Source organism: Dama dama, chromosome 14, assembly GCF_033118175.1.
Source record: "Dama dama isolate Ldn47 chromosome 14, ASM3311817v1, whole genome shotgun sequence".
NCBI classification, from domain to species: Eukaryota; Metazoa; Chordata; class Mammalia; order Artiodactyla; family Cervidae; genus Dama; species Dama dama.
Genome location: NC_083694.1, coordinates 58,017,296 through 58,040,546, shown reverse-complemented (window position 1 = coordinate 58,040,546; position 23,251 = coordinate 58,017,296). Strand labels below are relative to the sequence as shown.

General features: G+C 39.8%; 1 protein-coding gene and 1 non-coding gene across 6 annotated transcripts in view; one reads left to right on the top strand and one right to left on the bottom strand.

Moving 5' to 3' along the window:
• ACBD6 (acyl-CoA binding domain containing 6) overlaps positions 1-23,251 on the top strand; it is a 200,548-nt gene that overhangs the window by 171,085 nt on the left and 6,212 nt on the right. For 3 of the 5 annotated variants that reach the window (XM_061160849.1, XM_061160848.1, XM_061160850.1), the window contains one exon: positions 20,735-22,762. The exons of 1 other annotated variant lie outside the window; for it this stretch is intronic. In XM_061160849.1, coding sequence (XP_061016832.1) covers positions 20,735-20,889 — 155 coding nt within the window. In that variant the 3' untranslated portion in view covers positions 20,890-22,762. Of the gene's footprint in view, positions 1-20,734; positions 22,763-23,251 lie in introns of those variants that run through there. One more of the 5 variants, XR_009695841.1, reaches the window with a different exon arrangement.
• TRNAC-GCA (transfer RNA cysteine (anticodon GCA)) lies at positions 11,109-11,180 on the bottom strand. Its single transcript has one exon. It is a non-coding gene; the product is annotated as a tRNA-Cys (tRNA).

Genomic DNA, 23,251 nt, shown 5'->3' with positions numbered 1-23,251 from the left:
ACAAGCCCCTGTAAGACACACCAACTGTTTTGCCGTTGATAGAACAACCAAGGAAGAGGCAGCCACCATAAATGCAGATAAGAAGAAAACAGCTAAAGTTAACAAATTCTAAAAGTGAGCTGGTGTGACATTTAAGCATCAGACCCAAGAATGCGTTTTACTCATGTACTCATTCATTAACTGGGTACTGTTAGACAAATTGAGAACAGAGAGCTCCCTCCTCATTGGTACACAGGAATGAAAGTCTGCCACTTCCCCAGACCCTTATTTCATACAAAGAAAAATCCTTAAGCCACCAGGGGAAGAGCAGAAAGCTTTTCTGTTCTCTCCTCCTGTCCTGGGCCTAGGGAGACACCCACTGCCTTTGGAGGAGGAGTGAAAGTAAAACCTGTCTGCCCCTAGGGAAGGACAGGGAACCCCTGAGCTTAGGACCCTGCACTGTCACAAAGCAGAGGTCTCTTGCCCCTTGAGGGCAGGACAGGAAGTTCCCACTCAGGACATATTTCCTCTCACAGGAGGCAGGGTTTGGCTGACATTTGGGGAAGCTGGGAGGATGCAGGAACATTGAGAAATTTCTGCCTCTGAGGGCCTGCCTAAGACAGAGTAACCCAAAAGCATGAAGAGCTCTCTCCCACTCTCACCATGAGCCTCACTCTGAGGAATAAGCAGTAACAGTCTTATTGATAGGGAGGAGAAAGTATACAGAGAGTAGATATGCAGCTGACTAGATATTTCAGACTACTGAAAGCTGAGAGTGGAGTGAGAATACTGAAAATACCCTCTGGCACCCAAACCTTATAACTAAGCATAAGGTAGCAGCAGCCCACAGCTGGAGGAATTTAAAGTCTTTGATGCATTAAAGTTATCCATAGCAACAACAAAATCAAACCCAGTCCAATGGCTGACTAGACTGACTCAACACCCCCTGATGGCATGATGAAAGAAAAAGTATGCCCATTTCTGGTTGTAAATAGTGTTGTTTACTGCAGCCTCCACTGCCCTCCTGCACATAATTTCAGCACTCAAAAATTGTGAAGCATAAAAAAAAAGCAAGGAAAAAATAACCCATTATCATGCAATAAATGAGTAATGATAGAACAAGTAGATAAAAATTTAGCAAGGATATGAAAGACCTGAACCATAGCATCAACCAACTTGACCTAATTGACATCTAAAGGATGTTAACACCTAATGTACATTTTTTCAATATAAATATGGAATATTTACCAAGATAGACCATACTCTAGGCCATAAAACAAACTTTTAAAAAATATAAAAGAAATCATACAAAGTTTGCTCTGTGACCACCATGGAATTAAATTAGAAATCAACAGACACATATCTGGAAAATCCCTAATTGTGAGAAACTTAAAACACACTTGTAAATAAGAGAATTAGGAAAATATTTTGAACTGAATGAAATAAAAATACCCTATCAAAAGTTGTGAGATGCAGCTAAAGCAGTGCTTAGAGGGAAATTGAATACTTTTATTTAAAAAAAGAAAGGTTTCAAATGAGTGATCTAAGAGTCCACCTTAAAATTTTTTTTTAAAAAAAGCAAATTAAGCTCAAAGTACATATAGTAATAAAATAAAGATCAAAGCAGAAATCAATGAAACCATTGAAAACCTTTGAAAAGGTCAATAATACTGATTGACCTCTAGACAGACCAGTTTAGAAGAGGAAAAACAAATTACCAACTCCAGAAATGAAAGGGAGGCATCAACACAGATCCTGCAGATATTATGAAGCAAATAAGGGAACACTATTTGCAATTTTTACCAATAAATTAGATAACTTAGAGTAAATGGACAAATTTCCAAAAGACACAGATTAACAAAATTCTGTCAAAAAGAAACTTAAAAGCTAGATACCCCTATTGAAGAGATTGAATCTGCCACTGAAAACTTTCCCACAACAAAATCCCCAGGCCCTGATTGCTTCACTCTGAATTCTACTAAATATTTAAGGGGGAAATAATACCAATTCTACACACAAATTCTTCCAGAAAATGAGGAGAGAACCCTGCCCAATGAATTCTATGAGGCCAACATTACACCAAAACCAGAAAAAGACCCTACAGGAAAAGAAAACTATAGGCTAATATGTCTCATGAATATGATGCAAAAATCTTTTATTAAAATGTTAGCAAATTGAACATAGCAATATACAGAAAGGATAAGTTATAACCCAATGTGTTTATCCCAGGAATGTAAGGTTGGTTCAGAAGTTGAAAATCATTGTATTTTACCCTATCAGACAAATCAAAACCAAAACTAAAACATGATCATCTCCATATGTGTAGAAGAAGCCATTGAAAAACTGAAACTCCTTCATGATTTGGAGAGAAAAAAAAAAAAACCAGAAAAATAGAAATAGAAGGGAACTTCTTCAACCTGAAGAAATCACTAGCTGATATCATCCTTAATGGTAAAATGCTGAATGCTTTCCTTCTGAATGGGAACAAAGCAAAGATGTCCACTTTCTCCACTTTGATTCAACATTGTACTGGAAGTTTTAGCCAGTGTATTAGGCAAAGGAAAGGTTCCAACACCCTTTACTGCCCTCCTAGAGAGAATTACTCCATGATCTTTATATTGAATATTTCTGTTGGTCTGTTTCTGGGCCCTCTATTCTGTTCCATTGACCTGTTTTTCTATTTTTTTGCCAATACCACACTGTCTTAATTATTTTTATATTTATTAGCTTTGTCATAAGTCTTAAAGTGAGATAGTGTCTGTCCGCCAGCTTTCTTCTTCTACTTCAATACTGTGTTGGCTTCTCTGGGTCTCTTGCCTCTCCATATACACTGTACAGTTTGTTCATATCCACAGCCTGACTTGCTGGGATTTTGGTTGGGAAGAACTGACATCTTGACAATATTGAATCTTCCTATCCATAAACATAGACTATCTCTCCAATTATTTATTTTGTTGATTTTGTTTAGAGATTTATAGTTTTCCTCATATAAATCTTGTACATATCATGTTAGAATTATACTCAAGTATTGCATTTGGGGGATACTAATGTAAATGGTATTACATTTTTAATTTCAAATTCCACTTGTCCATTGCTGGTGTATAGGAAAACAATTGACTTTTGTACATTAGTGTTATATCCTGCAACCTTGTTATAATTGCTTATTTGTCCCAGGAGGTTTTTTTGTCAGTTCTTTTGGATTTTCTATGATCATGTCATCTGCAAAGACATTTTTATTTCTTTCTTCCTAATCTGTATATCTTTTATTTCCTTTTCGTGTCTTATTGCATTACCTACAACTTTCCAGTGCAGTGTTCAAAAGGAGTGGTGAGAGGGAATATCCTTGCCTTATACCCAATCTTAATGTGAATGCTTTTAGTTTCTCAACGTTAAGTATGATTTTAGCTATAGGTTTTTTGATCTAGTTGAGGAAGTTCCTGAGGACTGATGTCAGCAACATGGTGAAAAGCTACCTTTCTCTCTCCCTTTCAATCTATAACCAGTAAAACATTCGTAATTCAGCAAAGGTCCCCCTGCTCAATACACCAGGATGCCAGACAATTCCTAGTATCTGACATCTAAAGGTCAGTGGAGTGGAATAGAGGAGGCAGAATCGAGCAGATAGCAGAGGTGGTACCTCCGGTCCTGGCCTTCCCACCACCGCAGCTGAGCTCACAGCCTCAGGGGATCCAGCAGCAGCAGGGGAAGCAGTGCACTTACCTCCAGCGCGCATGTAGCCACAGGTAACGGCAGCAGGAGTCGGGCCTAGGACCCATCCCTCCAGCTGCTGATGCGCCCACAGCTCTGGCCACCTGCCCCCCAAACTGCAGTGGCAGAGCCCACTAACCTTATGGTGTTGGACACAGAGAAGTGCCCTCACAACCGCTGCGTTCCACCTTCCCTAACTCTCCCCCTCCAGTGGCTAAGTCTGTGGCTCAGGGAATCCCAGACACAAGGGAAGAGCCTACCATCCTGGTGCCCCAGGCGGTGATCCGCGGAACAGTGGTAGAAGCAAGGCACCAGTGACCACAGAGACACAAGAACTTATAATGTGGGCAGGGGTCCACGGCTAAGAGGTAGTAGAAGGTAGAAAGTGCTAACTCAAATTTAACAAGAGGCAGCTCAGGTGAAAGAAACCAAAAACTTACGCTATAGTGCCACCTATTGGAAAACAGAAAGCCTCTAACTTCTAACCTGTTGCTATAAATACTTCCGATTTGCTGGCAGAAGAACCAACTCATCCAGCACCATGAAGAACTGGAGTAACACTGTACCACAGAAAGAAAGTGGCAATTCTCCAGAAACCAAGATTAAAGTCATGGAATACTGCAGTCTAACTGGTAGAGAATTCAAAATAGTGGTCATGAAGAAACTCAGCAAACAAAAAAATTGAGAAAAGTCAGTGAGCTCAGAAATAAAATGAATGAACAGAAGGAATACTTTGTCAAAGAGATTTAAACTCTAAAAAAAAAAAAAAAAACAAGTTTTGAAGCTGAAGAATTCAGTAAATGAAATAAAGAATGTATTAGAAAGCATTGGAAACAGAGCAGATCACATAGAATAGAGAATTAGAGTGCTCAAAAACAGAAATCTAAAAATGTTATAAGTAGAAAAGAGAAACAGCATTAAAAAATGAGGAAATTCTCTCTGTTTTAAGAGGAGCACCATTAGGATAATAGGTATCCCAGAAGTAGAGAGAGGGAAAAGGGAGAAAAAAGTTTAAAGAAATAATCAGGAACTTCTCAAGTTGAAGAAGTTCCCCTCTATTTCCAGTTACCTGAGTTTTTGGTTTTTTTTTTTTTTTTTTTTAAGATAACAAGTGTTGGACAAGTTATTTTTCTGCGTCTATTGATATGATCATGTGATTTTTATTTTTTGCCTATTGATATGATGGATTACATTAACTGATTTTCAAGTGTTGAACTAGCCTTGCCCACCTGCGATTAATCCCACTTGGTTATGGTGTATAATTCTTTTCATATACTGTTCGGTTCAATCTGTTAATATATTGTTGAGGATTTTGCATTTATGTTCATGAGAGATAGCAGTCTATAGTTTCCCCTTCCCCTTTCTTATAATGTCATTGTCTAGGTTTTGTTATTAGAGTAATAGTGGCCTCATAGAATGGTTTAGGAAGTATTCTCTCTGCTTCTATCTTCTGAAACAGACTGTAGAGAAATGGTATAATTTTTTCCTTAAATGTTTGGTAGAATTCACCAGTGAGCCCATATGAGCCTTGTACTTTCTAGTATAAAAGGTTATTAATCATTTATTAAATTTCTTTAATAGGTAACAGGCCTATTCGGATTGTATACTTTTTCTTTAGTAGATTTTGGCAAATTGTCTCTTTCAAGGAATTCATCTAAGATGATCATATTTGTAGGCAGTGAATTGTTTGTAGTATTCCTTTATTATCCTTTTTATGTCTATGGAACAACAGACTGGTTCCAAATAGGAAAAGGAGTACATCAAGCCTGTATGTTGTCACCCTACTTATTTAACTTATATGCAGAGTACATCATGAGAAACGCTGGGCTGGAGGAAGCACAAGCTGGAATCAAGATTGCCAGGAGAAATATCGATAACCTCAGATACGCAGATCCACCCTTATGGCAGAAATTGAAGAGGAACTAAAGAGCCTCTTGATGAAAGTAAAAGAGGAGAGTGAAAAGGTTGGCTTAAAGCTTAACATTCAGAAAACTAAGATCATGGCATCTGGTCCCATCACTTCATGGCAAATAGATGGGGAAACAGTGGCTGACTTTAGTTTTTTAGGCTCCAAAATCACTGCACATGGTGACTGCAGCCATGAAATTAAAAGACGCTTACTCTTGGAAGAAAAGTTATGCCCAACCTAGACAGCATATTAAAAAGCAGAGACATTACTTTGCCAACAAAGGTCCATCTAGTCAAGGCTATGGTTTTTCCAGTGGTCATGTATGGATCTGAGAGTTGGACTATAAAGAAAGCTGAGCACCGAAGAATTGATGCTTTTGAACTGTGGTGTTGGAGAAGACTCTTGAGAGTCCCCTGGACTGCAAGGAGATCCAACCAGTCCATCCTAAAGGAGATCAGTCCTGAATATTCATGGGAAGGACTGATTTGAAGCTGAAACTCCAATACTTTGGCCACCTGATGTGAAGAGCTGACTCATTGGAAAAGACCCTGAAGCTGGGAAAGATTGAGGGCAGGAGGAGAAGGGGACAACAGAGGATGAGATGGTTGGATGGCATCACTGACTCAATGGACATGGGTTTGGGTGGACTCTGGGAGTTGGTGATGGACAGGGAGGCCTGGCGTGCTGCAGTTTATGGGGTCACAAAGAGTTGGACACGACTGAACTGATATCTGTTGGACCTGTAGTAATACCCCCTCTTTGATTTCTGATGTTGATAATTTGTGTCCTCTCTTTTTTCTTATTTAACTTGACTAGAGGCAAAATGCCAGAGCATGTTCAACTACTGTACAGTTGCACTCATTTCACATGCTAGCAAGGTAATGCTCAATCCTTCAAGCTAGGCTTCAACAGTATATGAACCAAGAACTTCGAGATACACAAGCTATATTTAGAAAAGGTAGAGGAACCAGAGATCAAATAGCCAGCGTCCACTGGATCATAGAAAAAGCAAGGAAATTAAAAACAAAAAAAATCTACTTCTGCTTCATTGACTACACTAAAGCCTTTGACTGTGTAGATCACAACAAACTATGGAAAATTCTTAAAGAGATGGGAATACCAGACCACCTGACCTGCCTCCTGAGAAACCTGAATGTAGGACAAGAAGCAACAGTTAGAACCTTATGTGGAATAATAGACTGGTTCAAAATTGAGAAAGAAGTATCTCAAGGCCGTATATTGTCATCCTGCTTATTTAACTTATATGCAGAGTACATCATGCAAATTCTGGGCTGGATGAATCACAAACTGGAATCAAGATTGCCGGGAGAAATATCAATAATCTCAGGTATGCAGATGACACCACCCCAAAGGCCGAAATCAAAGAGGAACGAAAGAGCCTCTCGGTGAAGGTGAAAGAGGCGAGTGAAAAAGTTGGCTTAAAACCCAAGATTCAAAAAATTAAGATCATGGCATCTGGTTCCATCACTTCATGGCAAATAGATGGGGGAAAAGTAGAAACAGTGACAGATTTTATTTTCTCAGGCTCCAAAATCACTGTGGATAGTGACTGCAGCCATGAAATTAAAAGACACTTGGTCCTTGGAACAAAGCTATGACAAACCTAAATGGCATATTAAAAAGCAGAGACATCACATTGCCAGCAAAGGTCCGTATAGTCAAAGCTCTGGTTTTTCCAGTAGTCACGTATGGATGTGAAAGTTGGACTATAAAGAAGGCTGAGTGCCGAAGAGTCGATGCTTTCCAATTGTGGTGCTGGAGAAGACTCGAGAGTCCCTTGAACAACCAGAAGATCAAACCAGTCAATCCTAAAGGAAATCAACCCTGAATATTCACTGGAGGGACTGATCCTGAAGCTCCAATACTTGAGCTACCTGATGCGAAGAGCCAACTCACTGGAAAAGCAACTCACTGATGCTGGGAAAGATTAAGGGCAAGAGGAGAAGCAAGCAGCAGAGGATGAGATGGTTAGATAGCATCACTGAGTCAATAGAGAAAAGTTTGAGCAAACTCTGGGAGATAATGAAGGACAGGGAAGCCTGGCATGCTGCAGTCCATGGGGCTGCAAAAAGTCAGACACAACTTAGTGACTGAATAATGACAAGAGTCATATTGCTTTTATTGGTCTTTTTCAAAGAACTATTATTTGATTGTATTGATTTTCTCTATTGATTTGTTTTCAATTTCACTGACTTCTGGTATAATTCTTTTTTTTCTTTCTTATGCTTACTTTGGATTTAATTTGCTGTTGATTTTTTCCAGTTTGCTAAGGTGGGAATTTAGATTACTGATTTTATATCTTTCTTCTTGTCTGATACCTGCATTCAGTGCTGTAAATTTCCCTCTAAGCACTGCTTTTGATGTATCCCTCATACTTTGATAAGTTGTTTTCATTTTCATTAGTTCAAAATATTTTTAATTTCTTTGATTTTTTTTGTTTGAAAAATGTATTATTATTTACTACAAGTTTCACTATAAAGATATAGAAATTGAAACAGTATAGTATTGGTGTAAATAAGGTATATAGGTCAATGAAACATGATAAATAACCTAGGAATAGACCAGCCTGCTGCTGCTACTGCTAAGTCCCTTCAGTCACGTCTGACTCTCTGTGACCCCATAGAGGCAGCCCACTAGGCTCCTCTATCCCTGGGATTCTCCAGGCACGAACACTGGAGTGGGTTGCCATTTCCTTCTCCAATGCATGCATGCTAAGTTGCTTCAGTCATGTCCAACTCTGTGTGACCCTATGGACAGCAGCCCACCAGGCTCCTCTGTCAAGAGGATTCTCTAGGCAAGAATACTGGGGTGGGTTGCCATTTCCTTCTCCAACAGACCAGCCTGTACATGGGTGAATTGATTTGTGACAGAAGTGTCAGGGTAAGTCAGTGGAGGGAAGGACTGGCTGTATAACAAATGGCGCTGTAACAGTTGGACATTCACCTCCACGCTGGGCTGAAAACAAGCCTCAACTGCTCTTCATACCCTTCACAAAAATTACCTTGAAATGGACCGGAGACCAATACATAAGAGCTAAAATATGAAGGACTAGAAGAAAATGTGAAAGGACATCTTTGTGATCTTGAGATAGAGAAAGACTTCTTATATAGGACACAAAAAGCATAAAACATGAAAGAAAAAACTTAATCGGACTTCATTCAAAATTAAAAATTCTTACTCTTCAAAAGATACTCTTAATAGAAGACAAGTCACAGAGTGGGAAATCTATTTATGAAACATTTGGGGGAAAATTTTATATCCAAGAATTTAAAAAGAATAATTCTAAATTTATAAAAAGAAACTCCAATTAAAAAAATGGATGAAAGATTTGAAGAGATAAATCACCAAAGATAAGTGATTGGCAAATAAGCATATAAAAAGATGTTCATCATTAGGTTTTAGGGAAACAGAAATCAAAAACCACAAAAAGAAGCCCTGACTATACTACATAGTATCTATACTGTAGGTACTATAAACCTGACTAGAATGGCTAAAAAGAATTTCAGTAATAGTAACAAGTTCTGACAAGGATACAGAGCAATTGGTGGAAATACAAAGTTTGGAAGTTTGGTAGTTTCTTATTCAAGTTAGATAGTCATTTGCCACGTGACTCAGCAATCCCACTCCTGATATTTACCCAAAAGATGTGAAAACATAAAAGATCCACACAAAGACATGTATCCAAGTGTTCACAGGATCTTTATTTGTAATGGCCAAAAACTGGACACAACCCACATGCCTACATATATTTATACAATGGAATGCAGCAATAAAAAGGAGAGTACTACTTATACATGCAGCAACATACATGAATCTCCAGAGCATCACATTCAGTGGAAGCAGCCAGACACAAAAGACGATATGCTCTATGATTTCTGAATTTCTCGAGAAGGCAAAACCAAAAGACAGAAATCAGGTCAGTGGTTGCCAGGGGCTATGGGTGGGATAAGAGGACTGACTGCAGAGAGGCAGGAGGGAACTTTCACGGGTTATGAACAGGTCTTCTGTCTCTGTTGATTAGTAGCTACACTTGCCAGAATTTACCCAATTTTTATGAAGAATATTAACTTCAATAAGACAAAAAGATGGGGGGTGGGGCAGGGAATCTTTCTCTATATGTTAACCAGCACAATCTAAAACAGATGAAGAATCTGGGAGGGACAAGATGGCAGAGTAGAAGGACCTTGAGTTCACCTCTTCTCATGAGCACACAAAAATCACAACTGCTGAAGAGCTATTGATAAAAGAGATTGGAACCTACCAAAAAAAGATATTCTACATCCAAAGACAAATAAGAAACCCCAACAAAACTGTAGGAGGGGCATACTTGAAATACAATCAATTCCAATACCACGCAGGTGGGTGACCCACAAGCTGGAGAACAATTATATCACAGAAATTCTCCCACAGGAGAGTTCTAAGCCTCATGTCAGACTCCCCAGCCTAGAGGTCCAGCATGAGGAGGAGGAGCCCCCAGAATACTCTGGCTTTGAAGGCCAGCAGGGTTTGACTGCAGGAGCTCCACAGGACTGGGGAAACAGGCCACTTCTGTAGGGCACAACACAAGGTCTCACACACCAGGACCCAGGGCCAAAGCAGTGACATTGTAGGAGCCTAGGCCAGACCTATCTTGATGGGTCTCCTGAGGAGGTAGAGGGAGGGAAAGGCAGCTGTAGCTCACCCTGGGGATGTGGCCACTGGTGGTGGTGGCAGAGATATTGGAGAATGTCATCTACATGAATGCTCATGGAAGGCAGACATCTTGCCTGGGTCATAAGCACCAAGGCCTAGCCCCACCCAACAGCCCGTAGGCACCAGTGCCGGGATGTCTCAAGCCAAGCAGACAGGCTGCCTCAAAGCTTCCTGAGCTCACAGCCACCTTGGCACAGCCCCGCCCACCAGACCCAGCTCCACCCACCAGTGGGCAGGCACCAGAAACAAAACTATGATTCTGCAGTCTGCAGAACTGAGTCTGTAAACTCAGGTCAGAACCGACCCTGGGAACAGCTGGTCCCTGCCCTTGCGTGATGAGAGGGGAATGCACTGCTGGGACACTTCTCCAAGGTCAAGAAATGTAACCTACCACAGATAGAAAAGGAATATGTTCCAGACGAAGTAATAAGATAAAACCTCTCAAAAAAAGAAGAAAACAACTAAGAATTGGAGTGGAAAATAGAAAAATCTACCCGAGAAACAGCTCCAAGTGATGATCATAAAGATGATCCAAGAACTCAGGAAAAGAATGGATGCACAAATTAAGAAGTTTTCAGCAAAGAGAAAATATAAAGAACAACCAAAGAGTTGATGAATACAATAACTGAAATGAAAAATACATTAGAGGCAATCAGTAGCAGAATAAATGAGGCAGAAGAACAAATTGTGTACGACTCTTTGCAATCCCATGGACTGTAGCCTACCAGGCTCCTCAGTCCATGGAATTTTCCAGGCAAGAGTACTGGAATGGGTTGCCATTTCCTTCTCCAGGGGAATCTTCCCAACCCAGGGATCGAACCTGGGTCTCCTGCATTGCAAGCAGACGCTTTACCATCTGAGCCACCAGGGAAGCCCTAGTGAGCTGAAGACAGTGGTGGAAACCATTGCCATAGACCAGAATGAAGAAAAAAGAAATGAAGACAGTTTAAGAGACCTCTGGAACATCACACATAGTAACAGTCACACTACAGGGGCCCAAGAAGGAGCCTGACAGAATATTTCAAGAGGTAATCACTGAAAACTTCCCTGTCATGGGAAGGGAAACTCACCCAAGTCCAGGAAGCACAGAGGGTCCCATACAGGATTAACTCAAGAAGAAACAAGACATAAAGGCACACAGTAATCAAACTGACAAAAATTAAAGAGAAAATATTAAAAGCAACAAATAACACACAAGGGAACTCCCATAAGGCTAGCAGCAGATTTTTAAGCAGAACTTTGCAGTCCAGCAGGGAGTGGGGTAACAAAGTGATGAAAGGGGCAAACCTACAATCAGGAATACTCTTCCCAGCAAGGCTCTCATCTAGATTTGATGGAGAAATCAAGGCTTTACAGACAAGCAAAAGCTAAGAGAATTTAGCACCACCAGTCTAGCTTTGCAACAAATGCTTAAGAAACTTCTCTAGGAGAAAAAGATCACAACTAGAAACAAAATTATGAGGGGAAAAGCTCACTAGTAAAGGCAAACTTAGTAAAGGTAGGAAATCATCTACACATGAACATGGTATCAAAACCAGCAATCTTGAGGAGAGCACAGATGCAGGATGTTGGAAGTGCATTTGAAATGGGAGACCAGCAACTTAAAACAATCTTTTTATACATAGACTGCTATATTGAACCTCATGGTAACTGCAAACCATAAGTCCCAGATACATACACAAAAAGGAATCCAAACAACTCTGAAGTTGGTTATCAAATCACAAGAGAAAAGAGGAAAGGAAGGAAAACAGTCCTTCAGTACACCTAGCTAAGCACTTCTGCTTTTGAGCACTCATGCTTCCTTCTGCTCAGATCCTGAACAAGGTACTCCACTAGCTACGCAACCCTCCAGCCAATCGGGGCAGAATCCAAAGAACCTGGAGCAGCCCTGAGGTCCATAGGCTCACATGTGGGACACAGTCCCGCCTAATTTGGGGAATGGACACAGACTGGAAATAATCAGATACTATGAACATGTTATTTTTGTGTTTGATTATTTTTTCATAGTACCTGGACAAACATTTGAAAATTACTAGACATACAATGAGGATAGTAATCAAAATGCATCTTTGTATTACTCTCTGGATGTATTTTTTCCCCCAGTGGTTAAAGCAGATGTACTATGTATATTTAATAGGCCACAAATAGGCTGTTTTGGTTAACCTAAAGTTCAAATTAAATCATGTATAAGCCAGAATATCCCCATACCTCAATATGTAGAAACTTCTTAGATCATTTTCCCCTTTTAGCTGTAAATCTTCCCATATTAGGCATTGATGAGCAGTATATTTTTCCAACATTCCCAGAATGGCTCACTTACTGCTCTCGGTCCATCCATGTCCCTCAGTGATAGGCCTCCTTTTTGTTTATGTATTTGCCTGATTGCCCACATTGGGGGAACACTCATCATGAAGAGGCTCAGAGATATGTTAATGAGGAAACGCTTTATCGGCCATATGTTTTATCCTTTATACCCCACTGTCACACAAACATTGTACATATGCTTTAAGCAGTCGACTTAAAGCCAGCAGTGCTACACATCATGGGTAGTTTTACTCTGTGACAACTTCACTGCACAATTTTTTTCCATCCTGAACATTGGGGTCAAAAGTATGGTTAACACTGGGAAGACCCAGAGGGATGGGATGGAGAGGGAGGCAGGAGGGCGGATCGGGATGGGCAACACATGTAAATCCATGGCTGATTCATGTCAATGTATGGCAAAAACCACTACAATATTGTAAAGTAATTAACCTCCAACTAATAAAAATAAATAAAAAAGTATGGTTAAAAGCAAAACAATAACTTTCTATTAGAAGTCACTGTTACCAAAATCAGTTCAATATTCCAGGAGAACTTTGTTGTCTTAACAGAAAAAAACAAATTTAGTCTTGCATCAGTTTACTGTTAATAGTAACAAAATTCATTTACCCAATTAAATTCAGTCTAATCTTAATCCTGATAGCATACAAAAGTCATTTCTCAAAGTTCCTTTTTCACAAACCTTTTATTATTTTCTGGGTCCAAACAGATTTTTCCCTTTTTTCCCCAACAACCAACTGTAGGACAAAATCATCATTTTTCCTTAACAACAATATATCCAGTCTTTATTCCTTCCCTTCACCAACAACATATATCCTACTTGCTTTATACATTGAAATGCTTCCCTAATCATTTTTATGTATCACAATTTTTAACCCTTGAAAACCTTAACAAAACCAAGAAACAAGTGATTGAAATATTATACCAGCATTTTCTGATTGGCAAACTTGAGAACATATTCCATAACCTCTAAAGACATAGATTTTTCATAGCACAATTTCCAAGCACTTTTAGTTTCCCTCCTGGTCTTGCAAGAAGGCAAAAATAGATAAATTTAGGTTTGTTGATTTGTAAACACTTACCTTTTTTAAACCAATTAAATAGAGCTCCTTTACAAGTTAATCTCAGCAATATTATCCAAAAACACATCTTGAGACAAACATCCAGAGATCTCATTGTTTCATCTTTTTATATTTCATGAATTAGCCTTTGCAATTAAACTTATCAGTTTATGAATAACAGAACAGTCAAATTTATACAGCCGATTTAAAAATCCTGCTTTTTCTTTTTCCTCCTTCTCCCCTCCCCACTTTGGCTTGAAGTTTTCTGATTAACCCAGGGCTGAAGTCCCAGGCAAAGTGGGTTGTGTTTGTATTTCAAGGGCATGATGAATTAACTTCAAGTTTTCTCCTAGGCATATTTTTGTTTTCTCAGGATCAGAGTTCTGGAGGGGAAAAAAAAAAAATTCTATAAATCTAACTTTCTCTAACTGCATATACAAAAAGAACCAGGTTTTAGAATTTGAAAAGAATTTCATCTTAACCAGTTTTTTCCAAAATCTAAAGAACACAATTGCCATACGTTAGTTTAAAAAAAAAAAAACCTTTAGTCATAGTTTCAAAGCTTGAATTTTTCTTAATGAATTGAACCTGAATTTCTCATTTTACAAAAGACAAAGATACCAGTCACACAGATGGAATACATAGTCACACAGCAAAAAACAGATGTGTCACAAACCATCTGAGAGTGACCAGGTCAGAATCCCAAAAAAACACTTCCCCCACACAAATGGTCCTCAATGGTAGTTGGACATCAGAACCAATTGGCAAAATGCCCAAATGATGCTCAGTGCCCACAAGCAGTCCTCAACAGTAGACAGATGTCAGAACCAGTTGGCAAAATGCCCAAGTAGCTCTTGGTGCCCACACACAGTTCTCAATGTCATGCACATGTCAGAACCAAATGGCAAGATTGCCCAAATAGCACTTCATACTCACAAGTGGGAAGGTTGCCCGGTACACAGCAATGGGCTTATCCCATCTTGGAGCTCGTCACCTCATCCCCAATGCATGTTTCCATTCCACTAAGGAAAAGTATAGGCTGGCAGCTAGTGCCAACAGGGGAGAAACAGGGAGGATCCTCAAAACAAATGGTTTTGACAGCTGCTAGGAACGTCCCCCAAACGCCCTTCTCGAAGCCAGCTAGTCACGAGCAATGGGCTCATACGTTGTTGTCATGGCCCTGGGAAACCCAGGAGAGTCAGGTGTCATCAAAGCACAAGAGCTGCAACAGTCAGCCCCACGTTGGGTGACAGAAAACTGTTACTGGAAGTAGGGGTCCCGCTGCTCACTCTCAAAAGCCTATAAAGCGACCAGATTGGTAGAAAGCAAAGTTTGCTTGAGTTTGGATGCCAGCAACCTGGAGGGGGTGGAGGGCAGACATCTGTCCAAAGGCTGACTCCCCTCCACCCCTCGCCACAGTGCAATTAGGGGGCAAGAGCTTTTATAGAGAGGGGGAGGGCCAGTACTCTTGCCTGGAGAATCCCTTGGACAGAGGAACCTGGAAGGCTACAGCCCACAGGGTCACAAAGAGTTGGCCAGAACTGAAGGGTCTGAGCACGCACACAGGCACACCTGTCATGGCTACAATCTGGTCATCATGTAATTAACTTCTTCCACCTGGGGGGGTGGGTTTCGGTATCTATAAGGTAACTCACAAGATATGGCTCAGAATATTATCTATAGCCCTTGAAAAGGAACTGAAGGTCCCTGACTATGTTTCATGAGTACATTATTATTATTTGGTCTCCTTTGATTGTTTCCTTTTGTTTCCACATGTTCACATTTCTCTGATTAAACGTATTCTTTGACTAAAGTTTTCCACAGGTAAAAGGCAGGCAGAGGACAAGGCGGGGAGGGGCTGCAAGTGTCACGGGGTTCTGCTCTGTTTCAATGAGAGATATTTGGATGGTCATCTACTGTGGGCCAGAATTACATTAAGCACTTAAACTTTATTGTTGAATTTGAGTGGTACTCATCCAGCCTGGACCCTCATCAGATCATGGCCAATAACATGAACAAACATTCCTTTGGTATCTTGACATAGTTGAAAAGGGCTTGGTCAAAAGATACACTAAGAAACAACAAATGTGAGATGTACACAAATTCTGGGTTCCTAGAGAATCATGGATTATAGGTTATAGTTCACACTGTCATCAGGAAACTCACCCAACATAGGTTTGTAAAATTACATCAGTGGTGAGATAAGGAAGTTGGAAAAAGTAGTGATTGGTAAGGTTGAGTCACAATTAGTCTCAGGTGGGAGCAATTCATCCGATTCTAGCAAGCTCCCCTAGTATGCTAAAAGCCCACTGATCCTCAGACTACACTTTGCATGGCAAACTCATAGACCTCCTTGACACCAGTTTAAAAAGGAAAAAATAGAGTTGACTAACTTGGATCTAAGCCATACATGTAGTTGGCATTAGAACCTGCCAGCCAAGGTGCATGATCTTACCAGAAAAGTAATCATTTACAGAGGGAAAAGACCAAGCCAGTCCTGAGGCTCAGATCATGAGGAAGATGGAGCCTGGAGTTGAGGGGTCTGGAAACACACGTGTGTTGTGTTAGTTGCTCAGTCGTGTCTGGCTCTTTGCAACCTCAGACTGTAGCCCTCCAGGGTCCTCTAGAGAAATGAAAATAGAGAAAGAATGGGCAGCAGTCATAGAAAGAGCAACAACGTTGTTCAACCTAATAAATAACCCTTGTTTGAAAAGCAGAGAGGGTAGCCTGGATATTTGAAGTCAGTCCCGGGAACGCCAGACTCAAGACACTAGACTCAAGCACAGAAAAAGGCAAACTTCAAAGTCTTAACAACAAGCAACGGAAAGAAACCAGCGCAGGCAAACCAACACTGTAACTGTAAAGCAAATGTCCAGAAGGCAACCAGGTAGATTCCCACAAGTAGGAAGTGAACTTACTACTCATCTTCAGCTTCCAGAAGGAACTGAGCAAGCAAAATCAGTGTCCTAGTCCCAGAGGAAAGAGCATGTCCAGCAAGGAATCCAAAAAGAGATGAGGTGTGGGAGCTGGGAAACTCAGCAAAGGCAGACAGAGTTATGTCTGCTACCCGCATCAAATCCGACGTCAAGTTACGTCATACGGAACCAATGAGAGGCCTGTATTCCTACACGTGTGAGTTAAGTGGCTCTAGCTGTGAAAATTGGCAAATAGCATGAGGGAGGAGGCACGCTGGTAGAGCCCTGAGTCTGAAAGTGAGGTCCCAGATCTACAGTAGCAGCATTACCTGGGAACCTGTTAGGAAATGTAAATTCTCAGTCCTGCTCCAAACCTACCAGTCAGAAACTGTGGGGTAGTGTCTCCAGGTAATTCTGATACAAGCTCACTGCAGTAGTCTGTTGAAAGCATGGTGGAGAGATAAGGCCAGGTGTGGTAAAGGACGATCATTGTAAGTAGGTTTGCTAATGGTACGTTTAAAGAGCTAGTGAAGAGTGAAGTCTGTTTACAGGAAGGAAAAAACCCAGTAAAGATAATGTAGAATAATAATAAAATATGTTCAGTGATTCACAACAACAAAAACCAATGTGGATGAATGTAAATTGTAGTAAAAAAAAAAATACAAGTGAAAATGTAATAACTGGCATTAACAATCTTTGCCTTTAAAGCTTTTTATTTCCCAGACACATAAATGTGTCTATTGGTAAGAACACTGTCTCTTTCAGAAGTATTTCTCTAGCATGGTAATGGAAGCCACCTTAGGTAGGTAACTCTTTGGCCAAGCAAGTCATGTAATACAAACATGTAACAGGGTATTCAGAAAAATTACTAAAAATCCTGATCCAGAAACATGCATCTTCAGAAAGTCACACAGTACGATGAAAGTGGAGGTTGTTGTTCAGTCAGTAAGTCGTGTCCGACTCTTTGCAACCCCATGGACTGCAGTACGCCAGGTTTCCCTGTCCTTCACTATCTCCCAGTTTGCTCAAACTCATGTCCATTGAATCAGTGATGCCATCCAACCTTGTCATCCTCTGTCGCCCCCTTCTCCTCCCGCCCTCAGTCTTTTCCAGTATCAGGGCTTTTCCAAATTCCAAAAAATGGAGGTAGCAGTGTGTATGGGGTGGGTGGGTTATTGGTTTCTTTTTTCATATTCAAATTTTACCTTCTTGTCTGACCTTATCAATATAGACATCCCCCAACACCACATGTTTATCATGTCCCAAACCAGTATTATTTCTCCCCCTCAATAATTTTCTGCTTCTGTTTCTCTGCAAAAACTGCTCCTCTTCCTTCGTTTGATTCCTTGTTTTAGAGATGTCAGCTCCATCTATGTGTTCTCCCAGACTAGAAACATAGGTATCTTCTTGATTCTTCTAATTCTTTTCCCCATTGTTCTTTTGGATTGATTTTTTTAAAGTTGTTTGTTTTTTTTTTTAAATATTAAGGACATTAGCTCTTGTCTGTGTTGTATAGGTGAATGTTTCCCAGTTTATGGTTTATTTTTGTATATCAAAATTTCATGTGTGTGTGGTATAGCTGTTTTAAATTTTTATGTGTTCAAATTTATCAGTTTTAGGTTTCTATATAATCAAATTTATCAGTAATTTTTCTTTATCTATCAGACTGTTTCATTCAGTAAACATTAAGAACTTTTCAAAAGTCTATAAAAATACTTGAAATCTGAAACAAAATATTTTCATTCCAGAAAAAAAAAATGCAAAATATAGTTAAATGTTTAACTAGGTATCTACATATGTGACATTATATCAACCTCATTAATTATTAAATTTATCATTCACAAACTTTTTTTTTGAAGTACATTTGTATTTTGCTGTGTCCTGCCTGAATTTCAGTGGCTCTCATATTCAGTACTTTATTTATACTCCTGCCAACACTAGCTAATTTCAAGCACCCTAAAGGACTACCACAGTCTCCTTAACGGTTCTGTCTGCCACAGATATTTAGGTTCTCCAGGTCACTCCAGAATCATCATCCTAACTCAGAGCTGAGATAATGCTGCTCCTCTCCTCCTAAGGGCCAAACTTCTGAGTGTGGCTTTCAAAGCTTTGTACAGTTGGACTTAAATCCAGACTCCCTGCTTTTAACTGTCTGTATTGCTTCTCTGGACCAGCAGACAATTTCCTCAGCATTCCCCATCCTCTCCTCCTTCCATTAATGTTGTTTTCTCACCCTGCAATGCCTTTCCTTCTCAGTTTACCTGGAATTTTACTCCGTCCTCAAAGTTCAGCTTACATACCACCTACTTGTGTGTTTTTCCTGATCCTTCAACTTCCTTCTCCTCTCCTCCACCCACCTCACCTGTCACCTCTGCCTGCCGCAGTGTTTATTATAGTCATCCTTCTAAGTTCCTGAGAGCTGGAGTCTTACCTGTATCTTTTATAGAACTGGTATAGTATGTATTCAATAAAATACTCATTGAATCAAACCCCTTACCCTTCTTGCTCTCCCCTTGTTTTAAAACCTTTTATTGTTGCCATTGTGTAATATATCACACTACAGAATTGTATGTAAAATAGATAGGAAAATTTTAAAGTGTAGCTCTGAAAAATTGTACCTACCACATAGTTTAAGAAAGTGGAAAAAAAAGTGAACACTGCCAATATGTTTGAAACCCTGTGTATGCCTATCCAGTTACATGGACTTCCCTACAGGGCCCCCAGATTAACACTCAAATTTTATGTCACTGTGTTCCCTTATAGTTTCATTACCTATTTGTGTCTCTGAACAATGATGTTTAGCTTTGTCTGCTTTTAAAATTTTAAGTGGAAGCATACTGTGTATGTTCTTCTGACTTGCTTTTTTTCCTTCAACATTAAGATCTGGAGATGAACTCATGTCATGTGAAACTGTAGTTCATTAGTTTTCCTTGTTGTATGGGGATTTCATTGTATATGTAAACAGTATTTTATTTTTACATGTTATTCTCAGTGTGTATTTGAGTTGTTTACATTTGGGGTCTTTTACAGATAGGGCTACTGTACGTCCTTTCTTATAGGTATGTCCTGGAGAACACACACAAAGGTTTCTGAAGAGTATATAACTAGGAGTAGAATTGCTGGGTCCAATGGTGGGCACATGTTTAGGTTTAACGTGCAGTGCCAACTGGGTGTCCAAAGTGAGGCACAGTGTACGCTCCCCACGGTCCAGAGGGGAGCGCCCCTTGCTCCAGGCCTCCTCCATGCTTGTATTGTCTCAGGTTTTGATTTTTAGCTGTCTAGTGGGTATGAAATTTTTTATTTCCATGATTACTAGTGTGGTTGCTCATCTTTTCATATGTTTATTGCCACTTACGTTTGATCTCTGTGAAATGCCGTTTCTGCCATTAGCCTCGCTGTCTCGGGGCCATCTGATTTAATGGAACTTCGTTTACTCACTGATCTTCGATGCCAGCATTGTCATAAGTCAAGTTTCTCTACATGTGCACAAGAGGATGGCTCTCTTCTAGCCTTTTGGTCTGGGGGCAATACTGTACCATCTTCATGATAAGTTTTGATGTCTGTGGGTCCTTTTCCTTTTCACACACCTTGTTTTATTGGTGCCTTTTTTTTTTTTTTTTGGTTTGTTTTCTTTAGAGGGATAGTCTGATTACTATGCCACTGTTTTTGTTTTTGTTTAACTAATTTTAAAGTTCAGTTAGTTACCCACTTACTCCCTCTTCAAAGACAAAAGTTTTTTCTTCTACATTTACAGTGTTTTTAGCCTTTTGACTTAGCTTACAAACATATCATTATTTTGATCAAAGTAAAAGAAATACTTCAACTAGTTTTTGTTCCTTCCTTTCATTCCCATCCTGAAGAATAGAGTCTAAAAGCCTCACAATTTTAAAAAATGTCTTTGTCTATTGGCTTCTGGGCAAACACAGAGGTAAATTTGGTTTTCTTAACACTAGCAAATCCACTTTCACAGCACTGTTTCGTTCCAAGGCCTGATCACCCCCAGTCTGTCACATTGCTCATTTTTCAGGATTTCTTATTGCTCAGCACTTGCCTTTCTTGCTGAAGTCTAGTGGTTTCTCTTTGTCTCACAGTAACCTGGTTTCCATATTTGTCGATTTCCCCATCAGCTGCTGCCTGTGAGTTTCTGGACATTGTGGAGCTGCTGCTCCAGTCCGGGGCCGACCCCACACTCCGAGACCAGGACGGCTGCCTGCCAGAGGAGGTGACAGGGTGCAAAGCAGTTACTTTGATGTTACAGCAGCACACGACAGGCAAGGCTTAATCAAAAGACTGGAAAACTACAGTCGACAACAGCACAGGGCTCCAGTGGTGAAAGAAAACTGCAAAGATGACACGTCTTTTGCCGTCCATCTTTGGTATATGTTGGCTAATAAAATCAGTTGTGAGGAACTGGAATTTTGAAGTCTCAGCAGTTCATTCTACTTGCATACATTCTGGCGAGTTCCGTTTTGGTGATGAACATGTGTACTGTGCATAATACAATCCAGTTCCGCTGAGCGTGCTCTGAAATTTATCACTGTCCTAGAGGCTGGGAGAGGAGGAGATGTGTCGTATTTCACAACATTAAACATGGCTTCTCTTTAAAAAAACATACAGAAGGGAAGTAGACCCAGCAGTACTACACTGACAATTAGAGAAAGTTCCATGAAATCACAATATTGGCATGGAGCTCAGACAGTTCCTGGCATTTGGTACAGTTGGTCTGAATAAGTAGCTAAAGTGTCTATTCTTTTGTTAGGCAGAATTGGAAAGCTAAAACAACCAGATTCACTGAAAACCTAAGAATCGTGGGCATTTTAGGATGGAAACACAGATTCTGAACAATTCACAGGTTAGGTCAGGATTCCTTAAATTCACCTTCACAAAACAGGGAGGAACATCCCCCAAGCCCTTTTCACTGGCTGTAATGTTCCTGTTGCATATGACAGCAATCTCTATAACTAGCTCAGGCCTCAACTATTAGGCCTGTTGGGGTCTAACATGAAATAGCCATAATGCTCCAATACTTAGGTGTGATTGAAGTTATGTCTGGAAAGCTTCTATTTTTTATTAAAAACATAAACAACTACACCACAGATTTTATTTAAAGGACAGACAAGTGTGCCACTGTTGAAACTGGATCCCCTTTAAGCCTCAAGAACTCCATCTGGGGAGCTCCTTAACATTTCTTATTATATAAAGAAAGTATAGATAGTTGTCAGAGGAAGAGAAATGAAGAAGCAAGTTGAGACGCAGAGATGACCATTTAAAAGATCATTTTTCTAACATATCACTCCTAAGATAACAAGGAATAAACTTGCTTAGTGGTGCCCTCAGCAATGGACAAGAGTTGCGTTAGCTCAACCAGCCCCTCCAGAGTAGAAATGAGGCATATTAAATAAGGCTGCTTATTTTGTAATTTTTCTGATCTCTAATTTTCTGAGATGTAAACCAAAACCATTCACCAAGATTATTCATTTTTAAAATGACTTCTTAATTATCTGTGGAAGAGATATGCACGTTAGTACATCCTGAAATGTTACTGTAATTCTAGCAGAGCATTCTCTTTGTTATCTCTTCTTTTCCCACAATCCCAGCTACATGGCAACCTCCTGTTCAGCTAACCTCATTTTCCACATTAATTGAATGTGTTTTAAGAAACATTATTCATTATTTACAGTAAAAGCGACCAAGACGTTGCATACAGCTTTTAACTGATAGTACTTTGTGCATTTTTAGGACATTAGCAAATCAAAAAGTGTTCATTCATTTCCGATTTACAGAGTAGTTATCTGAGCAAGAGGCTATCAAGAAACTCCTTTTTTCATCTCTTTTTTGTAATTCAACCTTGATATTTCTTAGACAAGTGTTTAATAAGCTATTTTGCCACATCTAAAACTATATAGTTGTTTTTAAATAAAGAATGTAATTTGGCTTTTATTACTTTGATTTTACAGGTTTCAAATTTGCACTGAAAGCTATCACTAAAAACAGTCATCAACTTAACATTTTCAAGTACATTCTAAAATCAGTTTCCAGATGGAAACCCATGGCTGATTCATGTCAATGTATGGCAAAAACCACTACAATATTGTAATTAGCCTCCAACTAATAAAAATAACTGGGAAAATAAAATAAAATCAGTTTCCAAAATCTCTATGCTTTTGTCACCAGTATCTAAATTTTCAAAAACCTTGCTGTCATATATAACAATCTATGGATCATCTCCCTGTGCCTTATTAAGGGGAAGGTTTCACCTATAAATGTCAGAGAAAACTGGATCTTGATTTGTTTTCATTTCCCTTAAATTAGTAAACAATTATTTAGTGCATCACACATCAGCTTTCACGGGTGGCTGAGGGTTTCCCTGGTGGTTCAGATGGTAAAGAGTCTGCCCGCAGTGTGAGAGACCCAAGTTCGATCCCTGGGTTGGAAAGATCCCCTGGAGAAAGAAATGGCAACCCATTCCAGTATTCTTGCCTGGAAAATCCCATGGACGGAGGAACCTTGTGGGATACAGTCCACAGGGTTGTAAAGAGTCGGACACAACTGAGCAATTAAAACACACACACACACACACGTCAGCCAGATCATGAGTTCCATTGCCAAAGCTGCAGTGCTTACCATCAAAGAACACAAATTTA